Consider the following 18,117-nt stretch of genomic DNA (forward strand, 5'->3'; position numbering starts at 1 on the left):
GGTAAATAATGTTTTTTCAGAGGTTGAAGTCACAATAGAACCTTTACTTACATCATGCCACACTTGCCTTGGGGAAGGTGCGGAACTTTCATTTACCTCTCATTACGTATGCACTATTTGAAGAATCAAATGGTGCAGGGCCACGAATTTACAGAATGGAAATTGGGATTGGGCAGAATAAACAGCCTCTATCATATGTTTCCTTAAGATTAATGTAGAGAAAAGTGTTTATTATTCCAACAGATTAAATCAAACTATTTTAAAATCAGCAACGCGATTGAGATATTAGAATGTCTTTTCCTGTATTTAATGTAATTAAAAGGTCAGAGTTCTTCTCAGGGTAATTATCAAAACAAAAACACAATGGGATGTGATCATTTGTGTAAATTAACATTCTTCAGTTTCATTTTAAGCAACACACAAAGTGAAAAGGAAGCAGGATTTTTTTTTAATTGCTGCAGTCTATCCACTATTATTTTTGACTACAACAGCTCTTAAAGCAACATCTTCTATAAAGTATTATGATACTGGATCTGGGGTCTATAAACTATGACTGACCATATTTGCTTAAAAATAGGCAAATACATAAGTTTGTCTTTTCTGTAGATAGTATTTACTGATTTCCAGAAAACACCCACTTGGTTAAAAAAAATTCCATACACAAATTTTGCCAATTTACTTTGTAAATGTCTAAGTGTACAAGTAACACCATTGTTAACCTTTCTACCAGCATTCTTTTTGTGGTAAAACTTTAAATGTGAGGAACATTCAGCTATTTCACATATTGCTGTACACCCTTTTTTGTTCAGTAATCAAGAAAACAGTACATGATGGCTTGAAAGTTCCAGTAAAAAGTCCTGTAGTTGAGGCACCCAAGCTGGAATAAAGCCTGCCATAGTCCTAGAAGCTAGAAAGCTGGCAGCTATATTTGAATATTTTGATCTAAGCAACACTGCTGTGTTTATAAAAAAGGATATTCTGAATAAAAAAAATGAACTTGCATATTGTCACAAGGAACCATTAGGATAATTTTTTTTTAAATGCTAACATTGCTTAACATGCTTAGATAAGTTAATTGTACTTGGGATTCTAGTATCAATTGTTAAAATTGTTCAAATGCAGTTATAATATTTCCTACATTTGAGATGATTTTTATTTAAACTTTTATAATGTTTTTAGTTCTGCCCTTTGCATCAAACAAATAATAGGCAAATACTAAGGTCATACATGGTCACTCCTTTAGATAGGCCAGTGCTGTTTTATCCTCTTCCATACCCAAACAGGGAGCTGGAGGAATAAATGTTATTCTACTCTTGGTTTCATCTGATCATTGAAATCTTGTAACTCAAAATTAAGACCAACTAGAAATGACTGAATTCCATAACATTTAAAAATTTCTGGTTACAATCACTTTGGTACATTTGACAGGCTTCGAAACTGCTATGCAATTATGAACCATTTGCTCTCTGATCTAAATACCAGCCCAGGTTTTGCCCTGTATCAACTTTGAAAATACCCGACATTCAGACTTAATTTTTTCATCCTTAGCTCTACCTCCAGATTCCAACTACATTTCTCAGAATGTACATTGACAGTTTGTGAAGGAAAAGTGAAGGATGCGATTAGTAATAATGAAGTAATTTTGAGAACGTAACCATCAAACTTTTTGCCTGTTACCTTTCCTAAATTTTCTCTGCATTTAATAGTATTCAGCATTTTAAATGTTCCATTCAGTAATTAAAAGAACAAAAGAAATATACATCATTCTGTAAATCAATTTTGGTTCACTGGGTGTGAATCAAATAAAAGACAATAAATGGTTAATATTCTATTGCATTTTAATGCCGACTTAATAAATCTTCACTGAAAGATTACACTTACAATTGAGAATTTCCAAACAAACCATCTAGCTATCCCCCAATTACGGGGACCAATATCAAGCTCAATATTTTTAGCTTTTTACATTAACATTATAGAATAATTTTTAGGAAAATAAAGTAAGTAGATATTTTTGTAATATTTTGCAAACTTTTGTTTACAAAAAAGGGCAAAGCACATGTAGGCATTCATAAATTCTATGCCATTGTTAAAATTTGTCATTTATACATTATTATACATTATAAACAATGTATTTTTCTACCCATTGGGTAGGATATGTGCATAATATATTTAAGTTATATACAGCACCTTACAAATAAACATAAGAGACACAACAATAGAAGCACCATATTTTAAGTGAGGCACAACAAAGGTGGGAGCTCAGAGTGCAAGGGGATTCCTATATCAGCTCAAACCTGAAAATGAGGCACCTTATCTGCTCACGTACTAATCACATGCAAACCTCAAAATATATATAGATCAGTTTCTACCACAGCTAACAGAGTAAGCAAAGATAAAAAAACATGTCTTACGATGTACCATATAATTATAAATGATACACAAATAATTAAAAGCAATAGCAGCAATAGAAGTAGCAACATCATAGGACAAGTGTCATTCACTGAAAATAATAGCTTTCATTACCAACAAAATTGCTCAAGAACCGAAGAAACACAGCAAATAAAATTGTTTCATTCAAGAGTTAGACAGGAAAGCAAGGCATGAGAAAGGTCAAATATGAAATATCTTTTAAATAGCAAAAGTGCCATATTGCCTCTTGTTGTGAAAATGCAGCTACAATAGCAAAGATAGCATTAAGGTTTCTCTTCTAGCAGGTTTAAGAAATTAAGCCTTGTCTGAGATTAGTTCCGACTTCATGCTATTCTTTGAAGTTTTATGCAATGGGAAGAGGCTAAATTTGGAGGCAAGATTCTAAAAGGATCCTTCATAGCCCTTCAGAAAAACAGTGACCAAATCCATGAAGATACTCTGAAAATACATTAATAGTTATACCTGTTATGATATAAACATTACAAAGACACAAAGAAGCAAATCTAGGAAACTGTAAAAGGTGGTGGAATGACTTGTTGAATTTTAACCTCTATACAAATCTGCAGTTATCTAGATCAGTTATAGTAAATATCACTTTAATAATGCTTTATTTAATGGAAAAACTGCCTTAATATGTTGATTATACCTCTATATACATAAAGCTTTTCCTTTGTGTTACAAAAGGCAGAGTATTAGATATTCAGTGACATACCAAATGTACATTTTAGCCCAGTATGTTGTTCACAGCATAGTGATCATCATTCATTTGGACACATCTGCCCTGACAAATGGTTCTTTTTAAGCCCAACCATGCATTATGTGTAGGAATGCTCTGAATCTGCTTGCCACATTATAGCTCCTGCATGGAGAAAGAGGAGGAGGGCATGTGACAAGATAGGAAAGTAATCATTTGGCATGTGACACAAGCAAAACACTTTTTAGTGCTAAACTGTAATGATTCATTAACACACTGATGTCATAATAGGGCTATGCTAAATTATTGGGGGGGAAACCACCATAACCTGCAAGGGTTGTAAGTTATAGTGATGGAAGTAACCATCTCACTTTTACAACACACACAAAATGCTGGAGGAATTCAACAAGCCAGGTTGCCTCCTGATGAAAGGGCTCAGTCAAGGTTTATTTCCCTTCATAGATTCTGCCTGACCTGCTGAGTTTTTCCAGCATTTTGTATTGCTCAAGATTACCAACAACTGCAGAATCTCGTGTTTGTATCTCACTTTAATTTGTTTTGAACAGCCATTTTATACTATTTCCATTTTTATAACCAACTATGAAGTGCATGTAAAGTCATCTGTAAGAAACGAACTAATGAAGGTTAATATCTTCCTATTGTCATTCTCATCCTTCAGGTAGTAATGTGTAACCAAGAGACCAAGAGCAGTGAAATTTGTAAGCATTGCTTTTTGAATACATATTGCTTTCTGCTAAATATCATGTATCTCAGCATTCAGTCACTTTTAAAAGCTATTTTCTGAAAGCAGGACCATCTCTCAGATATTTTTGTTTTCCATGAACTGTAAAAGTACATAAGTATAGTTAAAAATATGCAGGATTTAATGATCAGCAGCTGTTCTGTGTTTTTAACTAAAAGTTCTTTAAGGGTTAAGGAAAATTGACTGTCAAAGTCAATAATATTTCAAGTATTTACAGGTAATTTCAAAAATATTTTTGAAAATCAGTTAAGAATGGGTGCTGCACTCTTATGCCACCTTTGGAAACTCCCAGTGGCTTTCAGTCTGCTCTTGGTAATATTTCATCTGATGCTAATTCATGCATATAAAATGATGATCACATTGAAAATGTTATGTTCCGAATTCACTGGGAACAGCATTGCTTTAGTGTTTTGCACATGTTCAACCTTAGTTTTTGATCAAAATAGGCTGTAAATATCTGAAAAATTCCAAAAACAATAGGCAGTACACAGCTTAAATGTGGTTGATATTTTTGGAAATATTAATTTACATCTTCAGTAAAAATTAACAGTAGATCCATGTCTAAATTTAACATAGATCTTAGCCACTGCATATCTAGACTGATCTAGAAATAATCTAAACACTAAGTTCCACCTATAGAATTTAAATCTGTTTTAGTTTTTTCTCTGCAGAAATGAAACTGAATTGTTCCATCACATTTGCAAATATTAAGAATTTTTAAGTAATGTAAAGTTTATTTTGCAAACTTACATATTCTACATGATACCTTTTAACTAATTCCAATGTATTGGGAGAGAAGAATAAGCAAGTGCAAATATCTTTCAGCAGTTGCAAATATGTTCATTCTAAGCTGCTGAAAACTTGGAACAACTGAGCATTAACCTTAAATCAGGTAGGTTTCATGATGAAAAATTTCATCATATTGGTATTACTTATATTTATTGCGATGACAGTCAGCATTTTGTGTCCCTGCATTTGCCATTTCCTGTGTTAGGCTGTCACCAGAAACAACTTCAGAAATGACTCCATCCTCTGAAAATGCTACTCCCCTGTGTCCTTGGTAATTCTGTTCTGATCAACAGGTGCGAAGACAAAAATGAGATTAAAGCTCGCCCTAAAGCAATTTCATTCCCCCCCCCCACCCTCACCGAACAAGAAAATAGTGCAATATTTCAATTTTTTACAAATGAGTTAAATCATTGTGTTTTGTTCTTCCACCTTTGTTATAAATCAAAAAGAATTTAAGATTTTTTATTTGATAATATCACAAAACTGGCCAAAAACTTGTTAATATAAATGCTTTAAGCATCCACTTTGGGCAATTCAGTTACTAAAAATCAACCTACAAGGCAATAGAAGAAATTGGTTATTAAGCATCTTCAAAATTAAATAATCCAGATTAAAAACAGTTTGCCAAACACTGCAATTTTGTCAAAGTGGAAGGTAAATTGTTAGGGTTAACATATCATGCACTCCCTTAAAGAAAACAACAGAATTTTGTGTTTGGTTTTACCAACCAATTCCCACAAAGGAACACCTATGTCACTGAAGTCCAGGCACACAATGCTCCACCCGTTTCAGTTAAAGCACTCACAGAGCCAGTCAAACCATTTTTCCCATATGTGAATCTTTTCCTTGAAATGAGACGATTTTGTTGTCCTCATCGTTTTGCTGAAAGTGTCCATTGTCACCCTGTGGAGATGGAATATTGTGCTGATGATGAAAGAAAGCTGATCCTGGGTAGTGACCCATAACCTCACTGTAAGTGGGTGGTGGTCCTTCCATCCTCCTGTTACTGCTATAATTAGTTGCACTTATGCCAGAATTGCAGCTTGGCGGGCGTGGTCCTCCATTATACATAGAGATGTCAATCAAATCACTATCAAAGATAGTTCTATTAGGTGGTGCCCTGACAGACTCACGATTGAGTTCCATTTGCTGTTCTGGATCTCGAAGTTGCAGTGTGCACAGTCCCTGATATGGAGGGGGCTCCTCTCCATCTGATAATGAAATGGTGGGAGGAAGATCAATTTCATGTTGCACATAAGGATATGTAGGTTGGAAGCGGCTAATGCGCTCTCTCGGTATGTAAGTTGGGGCTGAAGATCTGTCTCTTGATCTTGGAGAATACATCAACTGAAAGCAAGAAAAAAACATTTCAACACTAGATTTGGACTGAAGAAATGAGAACTTTTACATCTTTTTACAGCTTCGAAAATGCAATTGTTTAATGCACATTTTAGCTTTACACAAAATAACATTAACCATATGTCCATTATGTTGAAGAGCAATAGTACCATTATAAAAATAGTTGATTTAAAAAGAGAAAGTAGTAATCAGCTAATATCAGAGCTGCAGCCACCAGTATTATTTGGACTTTGCAACTACACAGCACAAACTAGCTTTGGATTTGTATCTGTTGTGATAGATAGATAGATAGATACTTTATTGATCCCAAAGGAAATTAGTGTCACAGTAGCTTTACAAGTGCACAGATGTACAAATAATAGAAGAGAAAAATGAAAGAAAAAAGGGTTACCTTAAAAATAAGATGTACAAGACCTGTAAGTCAAAGATTACTAAGATTTCCATGTTCACACTGATAAGATGGTAGTGCAAGAATTACTGCAATATTATACAGTAATGGGTGCACATTCATACCATCCAGAAAAGAAGTAATGGTAGTATTACCCAGGGTATCCACGATAGCAAGGTGTAGTAAACTGAAGTTAATAACAGCCTAACAGGATGTAACACAGCAAAGCTCTGGATAACGGTAAATTATAGAGTTTTAAGAACAAGTTTTGGAGCTTTAAAAATGAGACAAAATGTAGCATTGGAATAAAAAGTTATCTAAAGAGAAAGGTTAAATTATAAAAGATGAAAATGATGAAAAAGATGAAAATTGAAAGCTAAAAGATTTTAAACATCTAAGTTATTCATCTTATTAAAAAAAATCAAAGAGCCAGATATTCCTTGAGACTGCTCTGCCACTCAGTAAAACACAGTGGGAATAAATAAGTCATTTTCAGGTTGGGAATCTGATTGCCTGAGTGCCAGTAGCATTGATGTTGGGCCCCAACTGCTAATATTCTATGTCAATGATTTGGATAATGTGGTAAGTATAATGTGTGCAAGTTTCTTGATGATATAAAGCTAGCTGGCAGTGTGGACTGTGATGAAAATTCAGAGGCCTTAGGGGACATACAGATTACGAATGGGAAATGACATAGGTGGAATATAAAATGTTATGTTATCCACTTTGGTAGATTTTTTTTTAAAATGAATATTCTGAGTGTTTGAAAGTTGACCATGTTCAGGGAGGTCCAAATATCCAAGTAAATGAATCACTGGCAGATTAAGTGCAAGTCCAGCAAGGAATTAGGAAGACCCCAAAATATTGTCTGTTATTGCAAGAGGATTTGAGAGTAAGAGTGGAGATGTTGCTGTAACTATACCAGGACCTAGTGAGAATGTATCTCCCTATCCAAGGAATGATGCATGTCACAGAGGAAGCATAGCATAGGTTCACTAAACTGATTCCTGGGAAGGATGGGAGCAGCTCTTTTATTGAAGGAAAAATTCAGTAGACTAGGGCTGATCCTCCCTAGAGTTTAGGATAAGAGGCCATTAATTATGTTTGTAATGATCATATGAGACAGCATGACTATTCCCTCACAAACACAATTAGAAATGTTGGGTTATCAACACAGAACGTGAGCTCGTCTCTCCACAGATGCTGCTTGACTGTGAGTTCTGTTTTCCAGCTTTTCTGTTTTTGTTTCAGATTCCAACATCTGCAGCTCTATTTGTTTATCATTATTCTATCATTTTCCTTTGGTTCACACATTTTATTCAACATATTTATTCCATATTCCCATTATGGAACATTTAGCTAGACCTTACCTCTGAAGCACTGTGACAAGATACTGTGCTGCTGTTTGACGGGCATAGGCACCCTTCCTAATTAAAAGGATAAGTAGTTTACAATTGAGTAGCATTTCACAAAAATCAGCATATACAAAATGAAAATATTAAGTCTTGTCCTTTTACAATTAGTTTCACTGGTGACAGAGTGAATGCCAGCAGTCTGCTGTCCAATTAGGATCATTACATTAAAACTCTAACATTAAACAAACTGGCTCTTAGAAATAATTAATTCATAAACAGATTGACACGACAAAGTAATTATATTCCATAGACCATTCTCTATTGCTCGGTGCTTTTTTACAGTACACCAGTATTTCTTGTAATGCTAATTAGGACAAAATTAACTTAAAACTTGAAATTATTTTCCTGTTATAATTAGACAATAACTATTTATGTGAAAATGTAAAATCAAAGATTGTCAATTATAAGAAGAAATTTCAAATCATTTTAACTATGTTTTAACATCTGAATTTAAAGGTTCATTAAATTTTAATCCATTGTTAGTATCATTAGATGTGCACAGTTGGCAAAAATTTACTAGCCAATTTTTGAAGCATTTCGTAAGAAAACTTTAATGATTTCAGTACACAAATCATATGATTCACCCAGAAGTAAAAACAATTCCATAGTTTTTCCAGTCACTTTCAATCAGAATTTCCATGTTTTTAGATTTAAGGACACAGACATAAGAAAAGGACCTGGCCATCCTGATGGAAATACAAGCCCTGCCACAGATCAAAGGATTAAACTATTGCTTACTATGGTCAATTTTGGCTAAATCTTAAAGTGTTTCTGCATTCGCAAACGTTCAAAATAATCAAAGTCAAAAAGAGATAAAGCACGTAAACAGGCTCTTTGGCTTATTAAGTCTGCATTGACCATTAGCCCATTTACACTTAAACTAAATTAATCCTTTCCATATTCCCCATATTCTCATCAATTTGCCCCAGAATCTACCACTCATTGGGGCAATTTACAGTGGCCAATTAACCTACCAATCAGCACATCTGCAGGATGTTGCAGGAAACTGCAGCACACAGAGGAAACCCACATGATCACACAGGTAATATAGGAACTTCACACAGATAGAACCCGAGGTCAGGATAGAACCTGGGACTCTGGCATTGTAAGGTAGTGGCTCTACCAACTGCACCACTCAAAAACTCAAATCTTTCCCATGATAGAGGTCCATTAAATGATTTTAAAATGAAATATTAAAACATTAAGCACTCACAATAAAAATATTTAATACCATCAATTAACAGGTACTTATTTAAATAAATTAATTAAGAAACTGTAGCTAACTGGAGCATTTTCTTTTAAGGATTTCCTTTGTATGAAAATACATGCAGATGGATGAATTCGGAATAGGAGTTGACCCTTCAGCACCACAAACTCGCTCCGCTATTTAATAAGATTCTGGATGAATTTATTGTACTTACAGCCCTGCATTTCTGTCTACCCATGTAATCTTTCCTCCCCTTGTTTCTATCTACAGTTCTTATTAGTCCATCAAAACCCAGATTTGAGATAAGTGATGATTAATATTTGTATGATATGTCTGAAGAATGCATAAGCACCTCCTCCTGAAACACAATGCCATTAACATTACCAAATCACCACAGGCAAAAGTCCAGAAATTTAACAGGATTAACCACCAAATCTGGAACAGGATGAAAGTAGGTTAATCTATAAATGATTTACCCCCCGAATATCATCAAATTATCAGCTACAGGGCACATTGAGAGTGCAATGGACATCTCAGAAGCTCAGCACCATTCAGGACAAAGCAACCCCCCCTTCAAATATTATGTTTCTCCATCATTCCAACAACATAGCTGTATTACATAATTTAAAAAACACAAAATGCTGGATATACTTGTGACATCAGGCAGCATCTGTGGGGTGAGAAATGTTTAGCCCTTCATATGTTAACCTGATAGATTAATTCTGGATTTCCCCTTCACAGATGGTGCATGACCCGCAGATATTTTGATAATTTTCTGTTTTTATTTTGGATTTCCAGCATCTGTAGGTTTTTACTTTTTGGTAGCTACATATAAAATTTACTATTTCTCATGATGTGCTGTAGCAGTTATATGGCTTCTTTCATGTTCACTATGCCACCATTCAAAAAGGACAAACCAGTCTTTTTTTTGTTTCCCATTTACAATTACAAACTGTCCTGATTTGGAAATATATTCCCATTTGTTCAAAATTAATGGGTCAAAATCCTACAAATCTCAACCTAACAGCCTGTTTGATGGATCTTTATCAAATGCTTTCTAGGACTTCATATTAACTACAGACACAGACACTCCTGTACCTAAAGCTGTAGTTAAATTTCTCCAAGTGCTCAGTCACTTGGATCCTTAATCATAGATTCTAGAAGCTTCCCTAGAATAGATTATAGACTAACAAATCTGTAATTTGTTAACGTACAATCAGAAGCATGAACAAAATCAAACTCCTACAGTAATGTCTAGTCAAAACAATCTCATTAAGACATGAAAACAAAATGGCATGCGCTAACAATGGCAATTATCCAAATAACTCTCCTTCTAATGAGACTTAAGTTGTAAATATTTCCACTATTTTAAAAGTTAGAAACAGTTATTGTAAATGTTTGTCATCCATTGCCATGATACCATAAAAAGAATTTGCAAGTAATTTAAATTGACAGTGCAACTTCACTACCCATAGTCCATTGATTGAAGATGATTATGGTCTTTGGGAGTCAATCATCCCATTAATTTCTCAAGGCAGTTGTCTAACATAGAAAGCCGACAGCACAATACAGGCCCTTTGACCCACAAAGTTTTGCTGAACATGTCCCTACCTTAGAAATTGCTAGGCTTACCTCTATTTTACTAAGCTCCATGTACCTATCCAAAAGTCTCTTAAAAGACCCTATCATATCTGCCTCCAGCACCGTTGCCGGCAGCCCATTCCAGCTCATCACTCTCAAGTAAAAAAAAAACTTACCCCTGACATATCCTCTGTACCTCCTCCCAAGCACCTTAAACCTGTGTCCTCATGGCAACCATTTCAGCTCTGGGAAAAAGCCTCTGACTATCCACATGATAAATGCCTCTTATCATCTTATACACTATGTCCTGTACACAGCTATTCTCAGCTGTATCATCAACAACATTTCTTCCACTATAAGGCTACAATTGTAGATTTTGCTGATGATTACAGAATTTATCAGTTCCATTCAAAGTACGTAAGAGAATGAAGCATGTCTGTATGTTGCAAGACCTGCACAAGTGAAGGAATGGGCAAATAAGTGACATCCATGCCCCACAGAAATCCCAAGCAATGTCCATCTGCACCAGTGAAGTCCCAGACGACTGGAGAGTAGACAGTGTTGATCCTTTATTCAAGAGACACAGCAATAATCCAGGAAAGTATAGGCTGGTGAGCCTCACATTTATGGTAAGGAAGCTATTGGAGAGGCTTCTTAGGAATAGGACTTACTCACATTTGGAAAAACATGAGCTATGTCAGCATAGCTTTGTGCAGGGCAGATCATGTCCTAAAATTTTGATCGAGTCTTTAGGTGGTGACTAAGGTGATTGATGAGAGTAGATGAGACAGTAGTGTTTATTTGGAAAGTGTTCTACAAAATTCATTATGGTAGATAATCAGGAAGATTAAGATGCATGGGATCCACAGTGAATTGGTAGTTTGGATTCAAAACTGGCTTACCCATTGAAGACATGGGTCATGGTGGCAGACCTGTGGCAAGCAGTGTTTTGCAAAGATCAGTGCTGAAGCCTCAGTTAGTTGTGATGCATCTACATGAATTGAACAAAAATGTAAGCTGATTGGTTAGTAAGTTTGCAAACAAGACAAGAATTGGTAAAGTTGTGGAGGGTGAAGGTGGTCATCAAAAGGACATAGTGGGACATTTAAAATACATTATGTGTGAGGTAACAGGAGATAGTATTTAATCCAGGCAAGTGTGGGATATTACATTTTGGTAAGTCAAATATAAGGGGAAAATATACAGTTAATGGCAGGATCCTGAAAAGCATTTACAGTACATACAGAGGGATCTTGGGGTCCAAATCCTTACCTCCCTGAGTGCGGCAATGCAAGTACACAGAAGGAATGTAGCAAGTTTACCTTGATCACGAGGGGTTCAGTCAGGAAGTCATGCAGCTGCGTAAAATGTTGGTTAAGCAGTCTTGGACTACTGTGTGCAGTTCTGGTTGCCCCATTACAGGTAAGAGGTAGTGGCTTTGGAGAGGGTTCAGAAGCTTTAAGGTGAGAGCTGGAAAGTTTAAAAGGGATGTGTTTTTTTCAAGCGGCGAGGTATGTGCCATTGTGACAGGTAGTAATTGAAGCAGATACAATAATGGTGATCAAGGGGTTTTAAAATGTACAAATGAATAGGAGGAAATGGGCCATGTGCTGGCAGGAGGGATTAGTTTAATTCGGCATTCTGTTCAACACAGACATTGTGGACTGACATCCTGTACTGTAACAATTCTATGTTCCAAGAGAGAGAATCTTATCATTTAATCTTGAAAAACAATATCATCACCATTCTTGAGTCCCCACTTCTTGTGGATCACCAATGACCAGAAAATCAACTGAATCAACCACATACTCCCTGGGTATGTGAGCGCACAAAGCTGCGCATCTGGCAGTGACAGACTCAAATCCCAACACACCAAGGATTTGCTGTCAGTCTACAGGTCAGGATATTGATGGTATGGGAACACACGTGTCCTTGAATGGAAAATCATACAAAAAGTAGTTAATACATCAGGACATAAGAAATAGGAACAAGAGTAGGCCATTTGGCTTATTGAGCCTGCTCCACCATTCACTAAGATCATGGCTGCTCTGGCCATGGACTCATCTCCACCGATCTGCCTTTTCCCCATAATCCTTAATACCCCTATTATGCAAAAACCTATCCAACCTTGACTTAAATATATTTACTGAGGTAGCCTCCACTGCTTCATTGGGCAGAGAATTCTACAGATTCACCACTCTTTGGGAAAAGTAGTTCTTCCTCATCTCCATCCTATATTGACTCCCCTGAATCTTGGGGCCATGTCTCCTAGTTCTAGTCTCACTGTCAAGTAGAAAATACTTTCCTGCCTCTATCTTATCTATCCTTTTCATAATTTTTTATGTTCCTATAAGATCCCCTCTCATTCTTCTGAATTCCAGCGAGTACCATCCCAGGCAACTCAATCTCCCCTCATAGTCTAACCCCCTCATCTCTGGAATCAACCTGGTGAACCTCCTCTGCACGCCTCTGACATTAGTATATCCTGCCTCAAGAAAGGAGACCAGAACTGCACACAGTATTGCAGGTGCAGCCTCACCAAGTACCCTGTACAGTTGCAGCACCCCCTCTAGCAAAATTCAGTTAAATTCAATTCTTCTAACAATGAAGGCCAACATTCCATTTGCCTTCTTGATAGCCTGCTACACCTTCAAACCAACCTTTTGCAATTCATACACAAGCACTCCAAAGTCCCTCAGCACAGCAGCATGCTGCAATTTTTTTTAACCATTCAAATTGTAATCTGCTGTTTCATTTTTTCTTCCAAAGTGGATGACCTTGCATTAACAGCAATCTACTCCATCTGCCAGACCCTTGCCCACTCACTTAACCTACAGTATTCCCACTTGGTGGCGTAATAATATCAGTGCCGGACTCCAGAGCGAAGGTTCCTGAGTTCAAATCCAAGTCGGGTTGAGCGTTGAGCTAGCAACTTGGCCTTGTGAAAGCAAGAATAGCTTGCTACGGAAACACCATCAAAAGACGGTGCCCCAGTTAAGGGCTATTCTTCTTCTTCTTTAACCTACAGTATCTATATCTCTCTGCAGACTTTCCATATCTTCTGCACAATTTACTTTTCCACTCCACTCAATTTAGTATCATCAGCAAACTTAGATACACTACACTTGATAACTAATGTATATTGTGAACAGTTGCGGGCTCAGCACCAACCCCTGCAGCACACAATCACCATTGATTGCCAACCTTTGAACCAGAGTAAACCCGTGTTACATAAATTTACTTTGGACTTTAATGAAGTATTCCCAATAGCTTGACTGAGTGCAGATCATACAAGAAGCCCAATGCCAAACATGAGAAAGTCTAACTGATTGGTACCCTATCCTCTAGCATCAAACTACAGTGAGACTGGGTACTGTTTACAAAATGTACTGCCAAGGCTACTCTGTCAATACCTCCCAACCTGTGACCGTTACAATCATTGCTGGGTCCAAATCTCAGAGCTTTATTTTGGGAGTATCTTTAATAGTTAGACTTTTCAATGGCAGTTAGGGATAAAAGGTAAATGCTGATTTTGCCAGTAGGAAAAAAAAGTCTAAAAATTGAGCTTCATTCCTGAGAATATTTGAGGTTATTGGAATTTATTCACACCCACTAACATCAAGGTAAAATGCTGAAGATCCTGAAAGCTTACGGAGTGCCAGACCGTCTACTGAGACCGTCTACCAAAGCCATGGCGAAAGTTGTATCACCAGACGGAGAAACAGCAGTGTTCAAGCTCCTAGCTGGTGTGCTGCAAGGAGATACTCTGGCACCCTACATCTTTATAGTTGTCCTTGATTACGCTCTACGTCAAGCTACCAAAGATCATGACAAGCTTGGTTTTACCATAAAACCAGGACGAACCAAAAGGGTCAGACCAGTTACGCACACAGATCTCGATTTTGCAGATGACATAGTCCTGCTCTCTGACCAGATGGAGGAAGCACAGCAGCTACTGACAAAAGTGAAAATTGAGCGCAATAAAGTTGTACTTCATCTAAATGCTAAAATACAGTACATGGCATTCAACTGCGACGAGGGTACTCTCAAAACCGTGAAGTCTTAGACTTCAAGTACCTTGGGTCAAGAATAATGAGTTCGGAGAAGGACATAAAGATACGGAAGACGCTGGTGTGGAGGGTTATGGATGACATGAAGGAAATCTAGAGCTCGAACCTGACCAGAGGGCTCAAAAAGAGGATCTTTATAGCAGTCATAGAGTCCATTCTCATGTACAGATGCGAGACGTGGACACTCATCAAGGCCACGTGAAAGTCACTAGATGGTTGCTATACACGAATGCTCCGGATGGCTCTTGATGTGAGTTGGCAACAGCACATGGTGAACGCTGAGCTCTATGACGACTTACTGATGCTCACTACTAAAATCAAGGCAAGAAGACTGCAGCTAGCAGGGCACTGTCTATGCTACCCTGAGCTACCTACCAGCCTAGTCATCACATGGGAGCCCAAGCATGGAAGGATGAACCCTGGGCGCCCTCCCAAGAGTATGGTCAACAAGCTCCTAGAAGATAGCAGCGCGGCTAACGTAGATGAACTGAACACACTGATAAGGGAGAGGGAGGAGTGGAGAGTCCGTCATCGTGCCCGACACCAGCCCCCAGGCCCGAGTTGACGTAGTAGTACTATTCTGCATATCCTACTACTAGACAATTTACTGATTATCATAAAGGTCCTCATGCATTTGATATTTATAATTCAAGGACTGAATGGCCTACTCCTTTGTAACATTCCTATCATCACTTGCTGGAGTCTAATATGCTCAGATGGTGACATCATATTCTTTATAAATTCATTGGTGTTCTTTCTGAATTCAAAGTTCCAAAAACATTTCAATGAAACTAAAATAAGTTAGTAAAGACAAGGCTGATGAATTAACAGTTACCAGATTAAATAACAAAATAATCATTAATGCAGTGATATCCACTGTAGATACACAAATAGGTTGGGGTCATCCAAGGAAAAATATAATATCCTTAATTGACATAATTAAGAACCCAAAGGAATTACTCACACACAGTTGCTTTCTCTAAGAAAAAGCACTGTAAAGTCTGAGTATGCACACCACTGTGCATTCTTTTATTTAATTAATTGGGTTTTATCTGCGGACACTCTGCTTTTTGAGCATTTTACAGTTGCTTTATCAATAAAATGCTCATTAGGTGGATGTGAACTTGAAGAAAAATAATTTACAGCAACAATAAATGGAATGCAGTTCGTTTTTTTCTTACAAAAAGTTCTAATATCTGCTTATAGTAAAAAAATTGGTAACTATAATACAAAATATTAATATTTCTTATTTTACTAATATAGATGTTAGAAATAAAATATTCAAAATATGTACCAAATATATAATTATTTTGAATAAGTTACATAAAAAGCAAGAGCACAAAGCAATGTTTCACTATTAGAACTGTGGAGTGAAAAGTTATGAGACTTGATCAAGCCACTTATAGAGCTAATGAAGCTCAGCTTCTTCTGGGACTGTAGATGACAGCCATCAAGAACGTAACGTTATTCACTAATCATGGTACTTTTAACTCCACAACATTTTTCTAAAGTAACTTTTCCATTTCTCCAAAGTGGAGAAATTAATTATAGAATTAAACATATGTATTATATTATCTATTTTTAAACATGTACATGGATGAAAATTTACCATAATTTACTTTGCTAAGTTTCAACTAAACTTTTCTTGGGCTTCCAGCCAGGTATCGATTTTAACTGACGTTTCAATGATAAACTCTGCTATCTTCATCAGGGATGATGCCTAGGCACATCTATTCCAGACTAGATATGCTAGGCATCATCCCTAACAAAGACAGCAGAGCTTGTCATTGAAACATTGGTTAAAATCGAAGCCTATACCAACCTGGCTGGAAGCCTGAGAAGAGTTTATTCATCCTATATGCTGGTAAAGTACTAGATCCTTTCTCTTTGCCAAGTTTATTTTTAATATTCATATTCTTTATTATGCATTCATAATGCAAAACCTATGTAAAAATTGCTTTCGAAATTTAAATAAGTTATGGAAAAATATTTTATATATTAACTAATTAGAACAATAAACACAACCCAACTTTATAATTTTTAGCACAGATGTTTATATAGAATCCAAAACACATAAGTGTGTGTGTGTGTGTCTGTGTGCGTAGGCCTCCATTAGTCTCGATAGACCATGGATTTGCACCTTGGAAAGTTTCCAGGGTGCAAGGCTGGGCAAGGTATTTTTTTTTAAATGGAAGACTGGCAGTTGCCCGAGCTGTAAAATGTACCATCCAACTTGAATGGTCTGCACCCAGATTTGCACCCTATGTGAGCTTCATCCCATTTTACTTGCTTCTTCTCATTTATCCCATAGATCTTTCATACACCTTTTCAACCAAATGCACATCATCAAATCTCTGTACCAATTGTGTGAACTCTGTCCTTGGACTATGCTGAATTAATGCACAGCATGTAGTTCGTGGATCCTGGTAAAGGCTTGCAAGAATTGAGCAGTTAATGGTTATGGAGAACTGGAACAGAAGAGAGGTTGAAACCAGCCTAGATCAGCCATGATCACATTGAATGGTGAGGCAGGTTTAAGGGGCTGAGTGGCCTAGCCCTATTTTCTTGTGTTCTTATGGGAAGTTAGGAACAGATTTATAGACACAAGAGATTCTGCAGGTGCTGAAAATCTTGAGCAACATACACAAAATGCTGATGGAACTCAGCGAGACAGGCAGCATCTTGGAGGGGGGGGGAAGGGGGGGGGGAATAAACAGTCAACCTTTTGGGCAGAAATCTTTCATCCAGAATCCACGTTTGCTTAGAGCAGACTACACAGAGAGAAAAAATATTTGATTCATCTAATCTAAATGGGTGCTTATGCTCTGTGCAAGCCTATTCCTTCCTTAATCATATGTATCCTTGTATTATTTTCTACATTACGTATTTGTATGATTTACTTCTTGTTAATGCCTTTGCACAGTGAAACAAAATACAGGACAAGGTTACATACCTCTAGGCAGCATTATGAACAGCAGCTGTGCAGCAGTGACAGCCAAGTGTGTGAAATGTCTCAACCAATACACTTCATAATCACCAAACATGAAAGCATTATGTTTAAAATCTGGCTTCTCCCATGTTGAATAATCACAGCTAGGATAGCATCAAGCATAATCACATGAGGTGAATGGTATATCCTTCAGATGAAATATTCTCCTTTACCTGCCAAAATGTCTTGGCTCTCATTATGGATAACTCCAGGCATTATTATGATCATATTTCTGCTCCATTTTCAAAATGGGATGGTGCAATTAGATTGATCCATTTGTTGTTTGTTATTGCTTGTCTACATAGCCAGTGATAGAAATTATTTAGGATACAGAATGCTGGCTGCCATATAATCAGGGAAGAACATGTCAATTAACTGAGTGGCATTAAACTGGTAGAATACATTGTTGGATCGACAGTATTAAAGTGGCCT

The 18,117-nt window shown here is 36.8% G+C and overlaps 1 protein-coding gene across 4 annotated transcripts in view; it reads right to left on the minus strand.

Moving 5' to 3' along the window:
- Window positions 1-1,820: 1,820 nt before the first annotated feature.
- The window catches only part of ldlrad4a (low density lipoprotein receptor class A domain containing 4a), a 234,852-nt gene continuing 218,555 nt past the window's right edge, over window positions 1,821-18,117 (minus strand). For all 4 annotated transcript variants that reach the window (XM_059976617.1, XM_059976608.1, XM_059976622.1 and 1 more), the window contains 2 exons: window positions 7,794-7,850; window positions 1,821-6,023 (listed from right to left, as the gene is read on the minus strand). In XM_059976617.1, coding sequence (XP_059832600.1) covers window positions 5,490-6,023; window positions 7,794-7,850 — 591 coding nt within the window. In that variant the 3' untranslated portion in view covers window positions 1,821-5,489. The remainder of the gene's footprint in view (window positions 6,024-7,793; window positions 7,851-18,117) is intronic.

This window comes from Hypanus sabinus, chromosome 1 (assembly GCF_030144855.1).
Source record: "Hypanus sabinus isolate sHypSab1 chromosome 1, sHypSab1.hap1, whole genome shotgun sequence".
NCBI classification, from domain to species: domain Eukaryota; kingdom Metazoa; phylum Chordata; class Chondrichthyes; order Myliobatiformes; family Dasyatidae; genus Hypanus; species Hypanus sabinus.